At 41.3% G+C, this 19,628-nt stretch overlaps 1 protein-coding gene across 3 annotated transcripts in view; it reads left to right on the top strand.

The window, feature by feature from the left end:
- Window positions 1-217: 217 nt before the first annotated feature.
- Window positions 218-19,628, top strand: part of spag6 (sperm associated antigen 6) — a 161,421-nt gene continuing 142,010 nt past the window's right edge. The window contains exons 1-2 of one of the 3 annotated variants that reach the window (XM_048617961.1): window positions 218-395; window positions 3,083-3,178. Coding sequence is in view for 1 of the 3 variants with exons in the window: in XM_048617952.1 (XP_048473909.1) it covers window positions 2,379-2,403; window positions 3,083-3,178 (121 nt within the window). In the remaining 2 variants the exon portion in view is untranslated. Of the gene's footprint in view, window positions 396-512; window positions 617-2,260; window positions 2,404-3,082; window positions 3,179-19,628 lie in introns of those variants that run through there. The other 2 variants (XM_048617967.1, XM_048617952.1) reach the window with 2 other exon arrangements.

Genomic DNA, 19,628 nt, shown 5'->3' with positions numbered 1-19,628 from the left:
CTTTAAAATAATTGGATTTTCATGTCTGTGCTGTGGAATATTTACTAACGCGTAAATTGAAATCACACGGAGACGTTTACAGAATGCACCGTACTTTTAAAAATTACTTCGGACGTCCTTAAACAGTCATTTCATGACGACAGAAGCTCCTGATTGACAGCCTAGCGCCGGGTCAATAAGATGCACTTCAACAGCCCCAAGGCCGTGACGTCTGAATAATAGAGGCGGGCCTTGAAATGCTGATTGATGCGTAATTACCCCAGTAACAGATTAACTCCGATCTAGGGCGGCCAGAATTACTAAACTGGCTTTACAGTTTCACTTTTCTCATTCAGCACTTTGGAAACATGGCTACTCATACCAATGTATCATGTAGTGGCCCTCCCATTTTAAAGGTAAGTGCGTGTTCAAGTATTTTTGCGTCAATTATTATTGATTTACTTTGACCTGTTTGGTAAAACTTGATAATTGTTATATTGATGGGCAAAAAAATGAAACTAAACTTAGTCGCTCCTCACGGAGCTAGCAACAGCGCACAGGGCACGCCTTCGTATGCGCCTGCGTCATCTGTATCGGAGCCAAATCCAGCTTTAGAGAGCACTTGTTTTACATTCAGGTACGAACATCCTGAACATTGTCGAGAAACCACAAAATCTGGCAAACGACGCATCTTTAAATATATATCTTAAATGACTTATACTGTGTTTTAATTACAGTATCGTTGCAAATTGGTTGTAAAAGTGTGATTGCGGGGTTTGAAGTCAACACATCAACACAGAATGCCAAGGAGTTGAACAATACATTTAATGATGAATTACGCGAATTTCGGAAAATGTTCCTTTTTGAAACAATGGGTAACGGAGGCGACCTTTAGCTACCAATTTAAATTCTTCTAAAATCTGAGTGGATGAAGTCGATTCATGTTAATGAAAGCAGACAACAAAACAAATAATAAGAAAGTTTGATGTAATCCGATACGTTCAATGCTTTCTAAATATTACAAAATACACGATTACTAAAAAGATTGAAATGGATATACATGTAAATAGATTGTATATCTTCTGAGCAGTAATAGATGCGATTAACTGTTAAAACACAGGCGCTAGTTAGCTGCATACGGTTTATAATTTAAGTTAACGTTTCGAGTTGGTGTGCCCCGAAACGTTAACGCTGCTTTTACGTAGATGTTCCAGAGCTGATGAGTTTCTTCAATGCTTTTTTTCTGTTTAAAATTTCCAGCATCCACAGTTCTTTGTTTTCTTATAGTTTCAGTTACTATTTTTTTCATATTAGCCCTTTTCGAAAGGTATAACATTGAATTTTGGAATATATGGATGTAAGTATTGCGAATATGGATTGGTCTTGGTGAACTACTCTTTCACAGACAATTACATACATTAAATAGCAAACAGGTCTGCGCTGAAAAAAGGTTATTATCGTTATTTTTGTTCTTTTTGTCACCTGCGTGGCGTTATTCCTGCACGAACAAACAACTCGAATGACACGTTTTGCTTGGATAGAGTCGTCAGTCAAGATTTATTTGTTGCATTATGTTGACTATATAAACGATTTCTCGCCATGATCTGTAATCAAGTCAAAACACCAGCTGCTAACCACTTTATGTGCAGCAAAGGCGTTTGTATTCAGAACCATCGGTAAAATCCTGAGACACAGCTACTTCAACCATTTCCGCTTTAACCTTTCAAGACATGAATATTTTACCGTTCACAGTACTGAATTCACATTTTATTATGTGTTCTTAACATAAATGTTTTCTGCCCCAGGAGATCATGCTTGATTGTGCAATCATCTTCTTGCTTAGCGTGCGTCCAAATGAATACGCACCACAGAAAACTGCATGGAACAGCTAATCATGATTTTTTTCATCTAAAAATGGGGCTTGCGTGGTAGATTCGGGATCACGGGCAGAGTACACAACACTGTAACAAAGCCTAGGCTGGTTGCTGCTGCTACTCCACTTAGGGTAATGCGAACAATTCCTAAATATAAAAGGAGTGCAAGTCAGTCAGAAAAACGCAGTATGTTTGCGGGGAACGGGAGGGGCTTGAGATCGTCGAGTTGCAAACTCACACGCTGAACACTTGCGAACAAAGTAAAAGGAATAGATAATGAAAGAAGAGCCCAAGCTCTGCCACTGGGTCCTTTCACGCGCTTCAGCTCACAATTACAAAGTGGCGACGTCGGCCAAGATTGGTGAGTATCCCCTTCCGGTTCGTCGCCGTGGTAACCGCAGCACAGCACAATTCACTGGTTGTCTTGGACACACGGTAGAGCGCAACAGTGTTAGCAGCAGCCGCAGATGTCTGAGTATGCAACACATCTCATCCATTAGATTTCTACATTAGAGTACAGGCACCATGACTCAAAGACTAGCTTTACAAGGTAAAAATCTTTCGGAAATTCTAAACATTATTGACTTATTTTGAAGACTACTCTTGGAAATGGGGATTTGGTGGAAGCTGTTGTCTTTGACGGGCAGGAGGTATATGTAAAGTTACTTATTTTTTCTGAAGTTGTAATTAAGCAGCGACTATTTATATAAAGTAAAAGAGAAACTTGCACAATACTCCTCACTGGCTCAGGGTGTCCCAAATTGCTTTACCCATTACATTTTTAAATACTAGGTAATTGTAATCATTGTAGTTAAGCAGAGAACCAGGCAGCAATTTCCCACAGACAGAAATGTGATAATGAACAGGTATTTCTGTGTTGTCATATTGTTTGAGAAGTAAATATTGGCCAGAGAATTCCCCAGTTATTTGAACAGGCCATGGAATCTTTTATGGACCCCAGCTGGTCAGGCAAGACCAGCTCATCTGGAAGACAGCACTTTTACAACAGCGAAACAGTCTTTAAGGACTGTACAGGAGTATCAGCCTAGGTTTTCTGTTCACATCTCTGGAGCCAGACTTGAATGCACAACTTTTCAGACTCAAAGGCAAGAGAGCTACGACTGAACCACAACTCATATTGTGTGTGCTATTGAGACTGTTGTTGTATCATTATATGTGTGAATTCTTACAACTGAAGAATTTGTTCAATTTTAATTCTGTCCCAACAGTTTTTGAACAGTACCAGAAGGCTAGAGCACAATTTGTACAAACAATTGCAGAACTTGCAACAAGGCCACAAAATATTGAAACTCTACAAAATGCAGGTAAGATGCAACCAACATTGTTCTCAGCATTCAGTGGTAAATTTGCATTGTGGAAAAATATATTAGCTGCTGATCTTTGTGAAAGTAGGAAGTGACCATTAATTTCCATTCAAGACCATAAAAGCTGTATCACAATGAGTAAGTATTAAATGTCTAAGTATATGGTTTTGTAACAGTTTGATTCAAATTTGTATGGTAGGCAGAAATGCATGTGCTTTACTGAAGTCTAGAGATCACATTCTGTATACATTTCCCAGTTATTAATTAACTAGCTTTTCTATGATGGATGGAATTACATTACTAGATGTGTTAACAATTTCCATTTATATAGTGTTTTTAGTACAGTAAAACAATCTTAAGATATTTCATAAGAGTATAACTGGACAAAAATTGGTTACAAGATGGTAATATTTAGACAAGTGACTAAAGTCTAAGAAGTAGATATGGGTTTCAGTGGAATATATAGGAATGCACAGAACTGAAAAGATTTAAATTGTGTCCTACCTGGCCAGTCCGCATGTCTTTGCGTTATCAGATTCCATGATATCTGTCATATTTTTCTAAAAAAGGCATTTCTTGAAGACTTATTTGAATTTGATGATGCAAACACCAGCTTCCCAACCCTCTCCACTCTATTATCAATTTGTAATTGTTCATTGCATACCAGGATACCAAGTGTCTTTTTTCCCTTTTGGGGTTCCACCTGATGTTAACTGTTTGGTTTTGGTGGCTATATTTTCATTCCCACTAACTTCTTTTTTAGGTATTGTATTCATGTAATAACAATACCTTTTGAATTTGTTGACATAAGGGTATTTGTACTTTACAGTTAAAGTCACAACTCACAAGTAAAACATTCATTTCCTAGATACCATGGTATTTAAACTGACTTAAGACAACAGACATAAGATGGCAACAAAAGTTTTTTTTAAAAATACTGACACAAACTTTTACACATGTAAAGCCATCTTCTGTAGACTGGTAAGATAACAGCTAATATATGTAGATGTTGGTGTGTTCGCCAAGCTGGGAGGTTTGATAGCAGAAATTTAGTCTCCTTGCTACGTGACATCCTCAATGCTGTGAGCCTCCTGTGAAGCACTGTTGTCTCATGCCGGTTCAAATTTATATGGTCTGGTTTTTGCTGCTTCCGGTAGGTGCTGTCCTCTGTTTGGCTTGTCCACTATCATTACTAAAATCATTGGACAATCCAAACAGAGGACAACCAGGGAATTCTTGGAGGCTTTGCATTCATCTGCGGACTCCGTCAACAAACACATGTAATTAGATCTGACATACTGACCATTACAATGCACAGCTGGAACCGGCACCTAATGGAAGCAGCAAAAACCAGACAAAATAAATTTGAACCGGCACAAGACAACAGCACTTCACAGGAGGCTCCACAGCACTGAGGATGTCACCTAGTAAGGAGACAAAACATCTGTTATCAAACTTCCCAGCTTGGCGAACACACCAGCATCTGCAACAGCACTTGAGCCACAAATCTTCACTCAAACCCTGAACAGCTAATATATTTCCATTATGTCCTTGAGGTTGGAATATTTTATCCAAGAAATGACCACTCATTTTACTGCATCTCAGATTAAAATTTAACAATTGACTCAGTGTTCATTGCCAATAGTATCCACTACATTTGTATCAATATAGTTCCTGAATAGTCTCAAATTAGATATACCATATTCATTTGCAAGTAATTCATTACTTCAGTGATTTCAAGATTTTCCATCTCAGAATTAGTTGGGTATTGCTTCGCTTTCAGGCTTGAAACTATGTTCACTTTATTTCTTGCAAACTCCTTCACACTCTGTACCATCTGCTGCAGCCTACCCATCTCTTGCTCCACCTGGGCAGCCTCACCCTTCTCTGCCCTAAGGCCACATCCTCTCTGCTCTGTTCTGAGGCCTCTCTGTGACTCTCTGTCTCTCTCTCTCTCTAGCGCTTGCTTTCCCTCTCTCTCCTGGCTCTGTACATCTACTCCCTGAAGTCCACCCCCACCCCCACCCCCCCCCCCACCCCCCCCCCCAACCCTTGCAGACTCCCACTCTTTCCCTTGTCCCTGTAGTGTCTTTTATCTCCCCTCCACCACCCCACCCCTGTGTCCTCCATTTCTTTCCCCACTACACTCCCCATCTGTTTTCCCACAGCCAGCTTGAATCCTAGCTGTCTGTCAAAGCCCACTTATGGCCCCCATGTCCTCCTTACTCCTAGCCCCCTTATGACTTACTTGTCTCCCTGTGCTTAGGGCAGCCATCCTCCCCCTTCCAACGTTTCTGGATCTGGTGGCAGATGTTTTCCCCATATGCTTTGAACTTTGTTGCATAGATTAGTTATCAATTTCTGTGAATATTGCTTAAATCTGAATAATTATTGCACTGTGCCTTCTAATTCTGAGGCCTTAATCACTTGTAGAATCAAGGCCTACGCGAAAGATCTTTGAGTCTTGGCTTCAGTTCCCAGTTAACTTTCTTTCAAAATTGTTTACACCCATACACAAAACTTCCCATCTGGATGGACCAGTGATTTGTGCAATTACAGCCTCACATCCTGAGCTTTGTACCCCAGCGCTCTGGCGACGCCAATCAAGATCCATTTGCTGTTGATGGTTTCACTGATCTATTACCACAAAATACTGCTCCTGCATTGTGCTTTATTTTCTTGAATAATACAGTTCATCTTAAATTGTTATTCTTTATGATGTTTTTCTACAATCTGTTTGTACTTTCTGTCATTAAATGGTGACCCTCTACTCATTATCTCAGCATCTTGCCATATCTAGCTTATTTTCTGCTATTTGCAGTCCTTCCTAATTTGGTCTTACTGGTATTCTTTATTTATTGAGAACTTGACATGATCCTTCATTTTTCCAGGGTTGGAAAAGTATTTGGGATGGGCAATGAGGGAAAGAGTGGGCAGTATCACAAATCAATGGTTATATCTGAGAATCGCCATTAGTGTACAGCAGCAGATGTAATGCTGGATTGTAAACATTAAATGTCACTTATTGTAAGATGATTGACCTGTTGATTGTGAGATAAATAATGACATGATCAAAACCTGGAATGTTTGGTAGGATTCAATGGTACTTAAGTAACTGCTAAGATCAATTTGTAGCTGCAAGGTTTTCCTGCAGATGATTGAGGTTCAGATAAGTTGCAGCCTTTGGGTTTAATCTCCTTTCATTTTTCCTCTGCCACTGATACACTTTTACTTTCAAAGGAGGCCAGACCATTTTTTTATTTGGTTGTGTCATGTGCAGCAATCCTGGGCAATATTTCCCAGGACTTGGGGTCCATACCAAAAGTTCTAAGAGGATCCTTCAGATTTTCATTATAATTCTTCCTTTGATTACCATGAGACCTCAAACTCAAGATTCCCATTGAAGTAAAAGTATTCTTTTCTGGGAATACCATTCAGATCTTCATTGATGTCCATAAGACTTCCTTTTAAAAGCATGGATTAGGCATTCTGGCTACATGACCAGGCCAACTCAATTGTGATTGTCTAAATATTGTGTGAATTCTGAACATGCTTGGTTGATCACCTCAGTGTCTGGTATTTTGTCCTGCCATTTGATCTTCAGAAGCTTCCAAAAGTAGCTCAAACGAAAGTGGTTGAGTTTCTTGGCAAGAATTTTTTTAAAATTCATGCACTGGGCTTCACTGGTGAGGCCAGTATTTATTGGCCATCCCCAATTACCCAGAGAGCAGTTAAGAATCATTTGGTTTGGGGTTAGATATAGGCCAGACTATATAAGAATGTTTTTAAGGGTAGGTGATGGCCTAGTGTATTATTGCCAGACTATTAACCCAGAAACCCAGCTGATATTCTGGGGACTTGGGTTCGAATCCCACCACGGCAGATGGTGGAATTGGAATTCAAAAAGAAGTCTGGAATTAAGAATCTATTGGTCACCATGAAATCATTGCCGATTGTCAGCAAAACCCATCTGGTTCACTAATAACCTTCAGGGGAGGAAATCTGCCATCCTTCAATGAAGAGTGCAGGAGGGCATGCCAGGAGCAGCACTAGGCATACCTGAAGATGAGATATCAACCTGGTGAAGCCACCAAACAGGACTACTTGCACGCCAAACAGCGAAAGTAGCAAGTGATAGACAGAGCTAAGCGATCCCACAACCAACGGGTCAGATCTAAGCTCTGCAGTCCTGCCACATCTAGTCATGAATCGCAGTGGACAATTAAACAACTCACTGGAGGACTAGGCTCCAAAAGTATCCCCATCCTCAATGATGGAAGAGCCCTGCACATCACTGCAAAAGATAAGGCTGAAGCATTCGCAGCAATCTTCAGCCAGGAGTGCCGAGTGGACGATCCATCTCGGCCTGCTCCAGTGGTCCCCAGCATTACAGATACCGGCCTTCAGCCAATTCGATTCACTCCACGTGATATCAAGAAACGGTTGGAGACACTGGATACTGCAAAGGCTATGGGCCTTGACAACATTCCGGCAATAGGACTAAAGACTTGTGCTCCAGAACTTGCAGCTCCCCTTGCCAAGCTGTTCCAGTACAGTTACAACAATGGTATCTACCTGACAATGTGGAAAATTTCCCAAGTGTGTCCTGCACACAAAAAGCAGGACAAATCCAAACTGGCCAATTACCGCCCCATAAGCCTACTCTCGATCATCAGTAAAGTGATGGAAGGTGTTATCAACAGTGCTATCAAGCAGCACCTGCTCCAAAATAACCTGCTCAGTGACGCCCAGTTTGGGTTCCACCAAGGCCACTCAGCTCCTGATCTCATTACAGCCTTGGTTCAAACATGGACAAAAGAGCTGAATTCCAGAGGTGAGGTGAGAGTGACAGCCCTTGATATCAAGGCTGCATTCAACTGGGTGTGGGATCAAGGAGCCCTAGCAAAATTGGAATCAGTAGGTATCAGGGGACAAATTCTCCAGTGGTTGGAGTCATACCTGACGCATAGGAGAATGGTCATGGTTGTGAGAGGCCAATCATCTTAGCTTCAGGAGATCTTTGCAGGAGTTCCTTAGGGTAGTGTCCTAGGCCCAACCATCTTCAGCTGCTTCATCAATGACCTTCCCTCCATCATAAGGTCAGAAGTGGGGATGTTCGCTGATGATTGCACAACGTTCAGCACCATTCATGATACTCCTTAGATACTGAAGCAGTCCATGTTCACATGCAACAAGATCTGGACAATATCCAGGCTTGGGCTAACAAGTGGCAAGTGACATTCGCGCCACACAAATGCCAGGCTATGACTATCGCCAATAAGAGACAATCTAACCACCACCCATTGACATTCAATGGTGTTACCATCACTGAATTCCCCACTATCAACGTCCTGGGTGTTAGCATTGACCAGAAGCTCAACTAGACTCACCACATAAACACAGTGGCTACAAAAGCAGTTCAGAAGCTAGGAATACTGCGGCGAGTAACTCACCTCCTGACTCCTCAAAGCCTGTCCGCCATCTACAAGGCACAAGTCAGGAGTGTGATGGAATACTCCCCACTTGCCTGAATGAGTGTAGCCCCAACAAAACTCAACTCAAGAAGCTTGACACCATCCAGGACAAAGCAACCCACTTGATTGGCACTACACCCACAAGCATTCACTCCCTCCACCACTGACTCTCAGTAGCAGCAGTGTGCACTATCTACAAGGTGCACTGCAGAAATTCAGCAAAGATCCTCAGACAGCACCTTCCAAACTCATGACCACTTCCATCTAGAAGGACAAGGGCAGCAGATATATGGGAACACCACCACCTCCAAGTCACTCACCATCCTGACTTGGAAATATATCGCCGTTCCTTCTCTGTCGCTGGGTCAAAATCCTGGAATTCCTTCCCTAATAGCATTGTGGGTCAACCCACAGCAGGAGGAGTACTGCAGTTCAAGAAGGCAGCTCACTGCCACATTCTCAAGGGCAACTAGGGATAGGCAAGAAATGCTGGCCAGCCAGCAACGCCCACATCCTACAAAAAGAATTGAAATATAAGAATGGTAGTTTCCTTCCCTAAAGTACATTAGTCAACCAGATGGTCTTTTCCCAACAATAAGAACCGTCCTGTGATCATCGTTAGATTTGTAATTCCAAATTTTTTTAAAGTGAATACAAATTCTATAATCTACCACAGAGGGATTTGAGCCCAGGTTCTTAGATCATTTGAAATAAAACTAAGAACTACAGATGCTGGAGATCTGAAACAAAAAGTGAAACAGCATCAATGGAGAGAAAGCAGCATTAACATTTTGAGTCTGGTGACTCTTCATCAGAATTGCTGCCAGACTTGCTGAGTTTTGCCAGCAATTTCTGTTTTCGTTTCCTCAGATCATTAACAGGGTCTCTGGATCAATAGTCTCGCAATAATACCACTAGGCCATCATCCCCCCCACCACCACCTGCCCAGGACTCGTGTCCAAGAGTCACATGTGCAGTGCAGAATAGGTAAGACTATTGTTCTGTAGAATTTCAGTTTTGTAGGCAGCCTTTCTTGTCTTCATTCCTAGCCTGACATTTGAAGCTTGATGAAGGCTATGCTTGCTTTGTCAATTCTTGCAAGTGTATCATTGGTGTATCATTGTTGATACCAATAATTCAAGAAAGTGTGTTGCCGAGATAAGTCAACTTATCTGCTGCTGACAGGTTCTGATCATAGACTTAAAACTTTAGCTCAAAATAGAGCTTTCCTGAAGCCAGCTGGTATATTACTTAAATTTTGCATGCATTGGTCATTAGACCAAAGTTGTTGCATACATGAACAAATCTGCTATGTTGCATACCCAGCTCAGAACTAGCAGCTGGTGCATAGTCATCTGTAAACAGAAATTGAGAAGTATGTTTTTGGAGATCTGTCTTTGTGTAGAGTGGTCCAAGATTGGGCAGATTCATGGATCACAATCATGGAAGGCTTTGAGAGCAATGAGGAGAAAAGCATACTGAAGAAGGTGGCACTAGTATGCAATATTTTATTCCACTAATGACTGGGAATAGATCAGAAGAATCTCAATCATCCAGGCCAAGTGTGAGTATGCTGTCATTGAAACTGTTGAACCATTGTGATGAATTTCTCTGTGCGGTCAAACTTCTCCTACCTTCCAAGGCCCTCACAGTTGACTGCATTAATGGCCTTGATCAGGTCAACAAATAAGATATATATCTCTAAATGTGTATATGTACTAATAAAATTACTAGTGTACATATGACATTATCTCAATTTAAATAGTTGCCCGTTTCTAGTCACTGTCAAAGATTGATGCTACTGATTTTTGTTGGATGTTGATCTGTACATCACTTCCTGGAAATGTTGCTTCCTAGTGGGGCAGTGATTGATGTCCTCCCCTTACCACCCACCTTGCAGACTCCCTCTCCCCAACCCCTGAAATGTAGCATCTTCTCTTCCTCCCCAGTCCCCAGCTTCACTCCTCCCATTGCAGCCTCCCTCTCTCTTACACCCTATCATGCAGCCGCTCTCTGTCCTCAGCCCCATGCAATCTGTCTCTTTCTAACCCTGCCCCCATATAGTCACTGTCTCTCTGTCTTGCCCACTTCCATCTCAACCATTTGTCCACACTTCCACAGCCTCCTTGTCTACCCCAATACCCTTGTAAGCCCCCTTGCTTCTGCCTTTGCAATTTTGAACTGTCCTCTTCTCCCTGCCTCAACCCCAAACCTGAGATCCAATGAGCAGATGCATGTCTTGACAGATAAGTGGCTGCCTTGATAGATAAGTGGATCTCTCTCCAAGACTCAGTAAAATTACAGCCAGACTGTCACCCCACATCTCTTGATGTCCTGCTCCTGGCCCTCAGCTCTTGCTCCCAGTCTTCTGGCATAACTTCCCCAGTAAATCCCTCAGAACCAATATTCCCTCTAATTTTATTTTTCAGTGTGTGGGCCTCTGAGGTCTGTGATTTACATGAATTCTGAAATAAGAAGTCAATGCATCAGATTGCCAGTTAGTGTGTGGAATCTCAGCGCAGTAGCCACACAACTTAGAGGGAGTGTTGCTCAGGACTAGTACTTCTTTCTCCTGCTTGCTGCTCCTTCAATCACAAGTTGCCTCTCCCCCATTCCCTAGTGAACCTACAGGCGTGAATATGGGGACACCATCCTGTCAATGGAGGAGCAGCTCCTTACCATTTCTTGCCATGTGCTTGAGAGAACAACTTTTTTCTGGTCACCGCTGTGAGTGAATCATCCTAGGTAATTTGGAGGTATTAGGATATTCACCCACTGCTATCTTATTCCTGTGACGAAGTCCATGGTGCCTATGATGGTCTTGCACTGTTTCAGAGTAACTGTTGACAGATGCTGTCAAAAGCCTACTTCAGGTAAATAAATTGATAAAAAGTGCCTTCTGATGCTCTAGGTTCTGTGCTACGAAGCATCTAAGCATAAAGATCTGCTCGCTGTATGCTCTGCCAATTCAAAATCATCTCTGCCCTTTATGAAGGGTACTGTCTATTTCTGCTTTCAATCCATTGAGAAGTTCTGTGCTGAAGATTTCCAGCAGCAGTGTTACGCCCATCTAGATTTCCTTTCTTTTGCAATTTGATGATTAGTCCCTTCACTATTCAAGTTCCACCCCCCCCCCCCAAAATAAAATTTATTAGCTAAAGTTCTTTTATTTGTATCGAGTACAATTTGTCTGCAACAAATGTTATTAAATTAAATCTTAAGTTATGAGGCTAGATTTAATGATCTGCTGTTGGATGTGTTTTGCTGGGGCGGGGGCATGTAACATATGATACCTGGCTAACTCACCACCTTCCCATTCATCCCTGACCTGGTCCCATAACATGATAGCCTCGTGTGCACCAATCCAGAAGCCCTTACGCTATTTTGAAATAAAAACATATGGATAAGAATAAAATCATTTTATTTAAACAATTTTGTTGAAAATATCAGAAGTGATGGGTGCACGTAACTCGGATGCATCATCCTATGTGCATTTGGACATCATGCCTCCTCCCCAAGATAATAAACCTTCCCTTTTGTGCCTCCCTGTCTGGCTTCCAAAACTCATGCTCCACTCCCTTCTTTCCCCTTTCTCGGCTCTCAATCATTAATAACCAATAATGTTAATAAATAATTCCATTTCTATAATAAGGCCAGAGGCTAGGAATTCTACGGCAAGTAACGAAACTTTTTGTCTCCCCAAAGCCTGTTATCTGCAAGGCACATATTAAGAGAGTGATGGAATACTTTCCATTTGCCCAGATGTGTGCAGTTCTAACAACACTGAATATGTTTGATGCTATCCAGGACAAAGTATCCAATTGATTGGCATCCCCTGCCCCACCTTCAGCGTGATGAAAACGGCAACAGTCTGTACCAACTGCAAGATGCATGGTAATAATTCATAAAGGCTCTAAGACCAGGATCTCCCAAACACGCATGCAGCAGAATCAGGGTTATCGCAGCTTACGAGTTCCCCTCCATGTCACGTGCTGTTCTGACTTAGACCTATTGTCACGCCTCACTGGGTAGCACTCTGTAAATCAAGCCCCACTATTCCATGGTTATCACAAAAGTTTAAAAGTTCATCAACATATTCATGGTGAATAGATAGATACAGGCTAAGAAATGGATAAAGTTTCTGTACTGAACAAGAGCTATTATTTATTATAAATAAACATTCTAACCAAAGGTAAACAATTATGAACTGTTAACATATAACTCTACTATTTAAATCTGTAACCCCCTTCTCAACATCTCCCTTTCCCCACTCTATATACGCAAACAGGGGAAAAAAGGTGTTATGGGCAGGGGGAGAAAAATACTGGGTAGCAGTTTAATGGTTTCAGTCCACAGGATTAGCTGAGATGATCCTTTTTGCTTGCCAGGATTTTCTGTTATTCAGTTTCACATCTCTAGTTTATTTTCAGTTCTTTACAGGAAGTACAAGCAATTGGTGTTAACGGCCACACTTTACGGCTACTGGTGAGGGAAAATAAACTTGTTTTCTTCAGACTTTAGGTATTTTACTGCAGAGAAACACCATCTAACCTTGCAATGTTCCAAAGACTTTTGCTAAATAAACGGTTAGTTACCCAGGAGCCAGTTAGATAATTGCTGTCAGGCCGATGGTCATTGTCATCCACAAATGCCATAAATCAATCAGCAACCCATAGCTGGCTGAATCTTTTGTCTTGTGAGAACCTTGAGGTAAATAGTTTGTTTTAGTTTGGCAATTTTCTTCCTTCCCTTTTTCCCCTAAAGAATGTAACTGACTGAATTCAAGATTGCAAATTACACTCCTGTACCTTACTAAATTCATAGAATCCTACAGAGCGGAAGCGGACCATCAAGTACACACTGACTCTCCAAAGAGCATCCCACCCAGACTCATCCCTTCTATCCTATCCCTGTAACCCTGCATCTCCCATGGCTAATCCATCTAGCGTACACATCCCTGGACACAATTTAGCATGGCCTTCGACCTAACCTGCACATCTTTGGGTGAAAACTGGAGCACCCGGAAGAAATGTACGCAGACACGGGGAGAATGTGCAGACTCTATACAGACACCGCAGATTTCCAGGGTGTAATTGAACCTGGGTCTCTGGTGCTGTGAGACAGTAGTGCTAACCCGTGAGCCACTGTACCGCCTCATTGGCTGTTATTTTTGTGAATATCATTACGCTGCTTGGTTTTGAGTCTGTCTGTCTGTGTATGGTGGACGGTCATATGTACTGACGTAATGGGATAATCAATTTGAACAACAGCAGATCCCTGGCTGGGGTTATTTCCCCATTTCTCCCATAGATGATGAGGATCATGATGTTTCTATGACAGCTCTAGTTGAGATCAATTATCACATCACAGACCAGCAATCAAACCTAGGAAGCTTTGTTTAACTTTATGTTTAGGATACTTGCTGCTTAATCTCAGTGAATGATCGGTGGGAGGTACAATTGAATTTGAAAACAAAAAGGGCTGGACACAAAACACCAAACTGTTAATCAAATAAAAGCAAAACACAGTGGATGCTAGAAATCTGAAGCAAACACAGGTTGGAGAAATTCAGCAAGTCTGGCAGCATATGTTGGGAGAGAAGCCAAGTTAACATTTCGAGTCTGGTATGACTTGTTACTCTTTCAGTTCTTCTTTCAGGCCTCAGTTAAAGTTTCTAATTTTCAAAAATAGTGCCTAAAATGAGTATGTTCAATTTTGTTGCCAAGAACTCTGATTCATGTTCTGGGCCAAGTTTTAGATAAGGAGTGCCATTGGCAGATTTTGAAATCTACATTAGTGACGCCTCCAGCAAAGGAGGCAATGCTGTTGCCAGAAGACGTGAATGGGGAAAAAGTGTTGAGGAAAATAATACGCAAGTAAAAAAGATTTTGTCAGAGCACAGGATATAATGCTGTTGATGTTCACTAATCTTTTAAGAGCATAATGTAAAGCTTGCATATGATTTCTGCCTACAGAACTGTCTCCTAAAGGCATAATTATCTCCCAGATTTCCCAAACCTTGCAGCTTAAAAGCTTGATTGGAAATCAAGCATTTTATATTGACCCAGGCATCCATAAGTCTGTTGAGGTCTAAACTATCAATTCTACTAACTTTCCATGCCTTCATGTTCTTCACAATACCAGTGGCCTTGTTACAGTATTTTTAAAAATTCGTTCATGGAACGTGAGCATTGCTGTGTAGATCAGCATTTACTTTCCCTCATGAATTGCCCTGGAAAAGTTGTAGTGAGCTTCTGGAACTTCTGCAGTTCTTGGGTTGTATGTGCATACACTGGACTGTTTGGAAGGGAGTTCCAAGATTTTGACCCAGCAACAGTGAAATTATATACTTTCAAGCCAGGATATTGTGTGGGAACTTGAAAGTGGTGGTGTTTCTATAATTCTGCCTCCCTAATCCTGGTACATGATATATGTCATGGGTTTGGAATATGCTGTTAAAGGAATATAGTGAGTTATTGTAGTGTACCTTGCAGATGTTGTACACTGCTACCACTGTGCTTGGAGGTGAAGGGAGTGAACGACGCAGGTGGTAGATAGGGTGCCAGTCAAGTGGTCTGTTTAGTCCTGTACAGCTTGGAGCTTCACGAACTGTAATATTGAATTTTTAACTCATTTCTTTAGTATTCTACTTTTACCTAAGATTTTGTACGTTGGTACCTTGTACCTAAGATGGCACCATGAATGGCAACATTGTAAACTTTTCACTGTACTCCTGTATCCCTGTACTTGAGTACATGTGACAATAAAATCTAGCTCTAATTCTAATTCTAATTTTAATTTTAATAGACCTGCATCTATCCAGGCAAGTGGACAGTATTCCGTCACACTCCTTACTTGTGCCTTGTAGATGATGGCCAGGGATTGGAAATGAGATGAGTTACTCTCCTCAGAATTCACAGCCTCTGACATGCTTTTATTGGACCACAGTATTTATATGCCCTGTCCAGTTTCTGATTAATAGTAACCACTGGCATGTTGGAAAATTCAGCAATGTTAATGCCACTGAACATAAAGGGGTGATAGTTTCTTCCTTGTTGGAGATGGCCATTGTCTGGCACTTGTATGGTGCAAATGTTATTTGCCACTTATCAGCGCAAGCTTAGATGTTGTCAGATGTTGCTGTACATAGCCACCAGCTGCTTCAGTATCTGAGGAGTCTTGAATGGTGCTGAATATTGGGCAAACATCAGTGAACATACCACTTCAGACATTATTTTGGAGGAAGGGTCAATGATGAAGCAACTGAAGATGGTTGGACCTAGGACACCAGACTGAGGAACTCTTGTAGTTCTGTAGTTGGACTGAAATCATTGATGTGCAACAATCACAACCATGTTTCCTTTTGCTGGGTTTGATTCCAATCGGTGGAGAGTTTTTCCCATTTTCCATTAACCCCAGTTTTCATTGATGCTTAACACAGTCAAATACAGCTTTGATATCAAAGGCAGTTATCCTTTGGAGTTCTGCTCTCTTATCCATGTTAGAATCAAGGTTGTAATGAGGTTAGGAGGTGAGTAGTCCTGTTGATATTGGAACTGAGTATCAGTGGTCAAGTTATTTCTGAGCAAGTGCTGCTTGATAGCGTTGTCAACGACCCTTTCCATTACCTTGCTGATAGGGTGTTCATTGGCTGCTTTGGATTTGTCCTGCTTTTTGTGAATAGACATGCATGGGCAATTTTCCACATTGTTGTTGGGTGAATGCCAGAGTTGTAGCTGTACTGAGAAGAGCTTGGTGAGGGGTGCAGCAAGATCTGGAAAACATTTCTTCAATACTTTCGCCAGAATATTTTCAAGCCTTTGCAGTGTCCAGTAGCTTCAGTCATTTCTTGGTATCATGTGGAGTGAATCAAATTGGCTGAAGACTGGTACCTGTGATGCTGGAGACCACCGGAGGAGGCTGAGATGGATCATCCACGCCATATTGCTGGCTGAAGTTGAATGCAAATGCTTCAGCCTTGTCTTTTGCAGTGATGTGCTGGGTTCCTCCATTTTTGAGGTTGGGGATATTCGTACAGCCACCCGTTCCTGTTAGTCGTTTTACCATCATTAACGACTGGATGTGGCAGGACTGCAGAACTTACATCTGATCTGTCGCTTGTGGGATCACTTAGCTCTGTATTGCATGCTGGTTCTGATATTTGGCATGCAAGCAGTCCTATATTGTAGCTACACCAGGTTGACACCTGACATATATGTGTGCCTGGTGCAGCTCCTGCATTCTTGAACAAGGGTTAATCTTCTAGCTTGATGGAAAAGGGCCCATTTTTTGAGTTGCTAGATCATTTTGTTTTTTGAAGTCTGTCCATTTAATGCAGTGATAGTGCCACCCAACGCAACGGAGGCATTCTCAATGTGAAGCTGGGATTTCATCTCCACAATTAATGTGTGTTGGTCCACTCCTACTGATACTGTCATCACAGATGCATCTCTGATGGGTAGATTAGTAAGGACGATGTCAGGTAGATTTTACCCTCTTGTTGGATTCCTCATCAATGGGCGCATTCTCAGTTCAGCAGCTTGGATTTGGCCAGCTTAGTTAGTAAAGATGCCACTGACCCACACTGGACGATGAACATTGAAGTCACCCAGTCAGAGTATGTTTAGTGACTTGCCACATTCAATGCTTCCTCCAAGTTATGTTCAACGTAGAGGTGTTCTTTAAAAAATTTATTTTTTATTTCAGATTCCCAACATCCTCAGTATTTTTCAGTTATATGAAGGAGTTAGCTCGAGGCTCTGGATTATCAGTTCAGTATCAATACCTTTCTACCACTGTCTCCCCAAATTGTCCTTGGTCCCATGCTCTTACAGTTAGTCATAATGGTTCAGCTTTTGTTGCAGTAAGGTTGGTGAAGGCATCAAAGTATTCTGTTATTACTTCTCTGACACTGAGCAAATTCTGGAGTCTGCACATGTGTAATTAAATGTGGAAATCTAGAGGTTGCTGTAGGGGATTCTATGCTTCTGCAGCGTGTGTACGTTTGAAATCCCTTCCAGATTGCATTCATTGCTAAGTCAAATCCTACTCTTTGCTCTTATGACATGAATTTAAACCTGCATATTTGCATTGAGTTAAAATTGCACCCTTAGTCTCAGTCGTAATTATAATAAGTTCTAAATTGGGTTTTTAATGGTATACTGAGTTCATAATTACAGCTAAACAGTTTTTCTGGCCACGAGAGAGTAATTTTATGTCTGCTAACTATCTTTTTTTTATGTAGGATAATAAATAGCATATTCTTCTTATTTTTTGAGCTTCTTTTTGATATTTTAGTCTGTACATAAAAGCCATATGAATATACCAACCATTTATTTTGGCATCTGTAAATTTTAAAAATGGAAGGTGAAGGGAGTCAGTGGTTTTTCTTATTGGTTAGTGGGCTGTGAGAATACTGCAACATGATTGGCTGCTTATCCTGCTTGATGACATCATTATTGTCGAATACTTGGCGATTCTCGTAACTCCACACCATTTTCAAAACAAATGCTGGAAAAGGGATGTCTGTGCAACAAAAAGCACTAGATTTTTGCAGGCAATTTTCTTTGCAGCTGACTATAAAATCCAGGCTAATATACATAATTTCAGAACTAATTTATATACTTCCTATTTAAACGTATTTTGGGTGAACTGTTACTTTAGAAGCCGAGGCACAGAAAAATATCTTTTGTACATGTCCTGTGATGAACTCCTGCTAGTTGGTCCATGACTAAAGTGGGCAAAATTTGTAGAATTAATTGGCCTCAAGCTGTTCTACCAGTTCCATGTCTTCTCATTAGCTGCCCCTCAGAAGCTCACTTGTAAGCAGAGGGGAGGAGTACTAACAAACCTCTTTTTTTAAAAGAATTGTTTGTTCCTTTCGTTCCATAAGTAATTATTGAAACAATATTTGCTTAGAAGTTGGGGTATAAAAACTACAGTCACTAAACTTAACAGGGTGGAATACCTATTCTCAGCATAACATTTAATAGTAGAAACTATTACTGTTAATGATGTTGTGAAAAAGATCATTTTATGCATTCATATTGCATTCTTCTGTTATTTTAAAGGTTGCTTTAACTTTAATTAAAGAGTTTGAGTTGATTTTTTAGATCTATTGCAGCCTGAAATGGAAGAAGGCAGAAGTGGAATTTCATGCTGCCACCTGTTTGACGGTTCCCTGGCTTCATTCTGCCCATTGGATTGTTTACCCAGAGGCAGGATGGGAGGATTACTGATCTGCAAGCATGTGTCCAAATTACGGACATATTAAAATTGCTGAATAGAGGGTGATTGAGATTTTCCTACCAGGCTCCAAATTCTGGGAGGCATCAGGGTCAGTTAGTTGCTGAGGGAACCTTCCAGGAGAATTCAGGCCTGTGTGCCAAACAGGCTTAGAGACTTCCTTCCTGTTTGGGTGCAGCATCGGCTGCAGCCACAGACCACCTTTTAGAAGAGACCGCCCCCCACTCCCACAGCGCGTACCACAACCCCAGTGGTTGTCCAGCCATCTTTTATTCTAAATTACAAAAAATTGGAAAGACTTATCTCCATCCTGAAGAACTCTGTCCCTCATCTAACTGCCATGGCATTCTGCTGCTGCATTCAAGCTGGAATGCCCCTGTTTGGCCTTCCAGTTTTAGTCTTTAACTGGATGTTCAGTCTGTCCATTTGTAGTTGTTTTGGTAAAAATCATGTTAACTAATTATTTCCCATCCTGCAAGTTTCTAACTCAAATATGAGCCTGGCAGCAGTAATTTAAAGCTTGTGGGAAAACCCTGCCCAATCATGTCTCTGCTAAGGAAGGAGATAGGAATGTCATCTGAATATGGAAAACAATCATCTAATATTGGCAACAGTAACGAAGTCATACCCCCTCACTCGTATTCGTGGTGGGCTGGAGATGGAGAATGAAAGATGATCGCAAGGTAATTGGACAGGTCCAAAAAACTAATGCTTTGCTGATTAGGGTGAGG

This window comes from Rhincodon typus, chromosome 2 (genome assembly GCF_021869965.1).
Source record: "Rhincodon typus isolate 14 chromosome 2, sRhiTyp1.1, whole genome shotgun sequence".
In the NCBI taxonomy this organism is placed as follows: domain Eukaryota; kingdom Metazoa; phylum Chordata; class Chondrichthyes; order Orectolobiformes; family Rhincodontidae; genus Rhincodon; species Rhincodon typus.
Note: the sequence above shows the minus strand (reverse complement) of the source record. Positions and strands in the feature narration are given on the sequence as shown.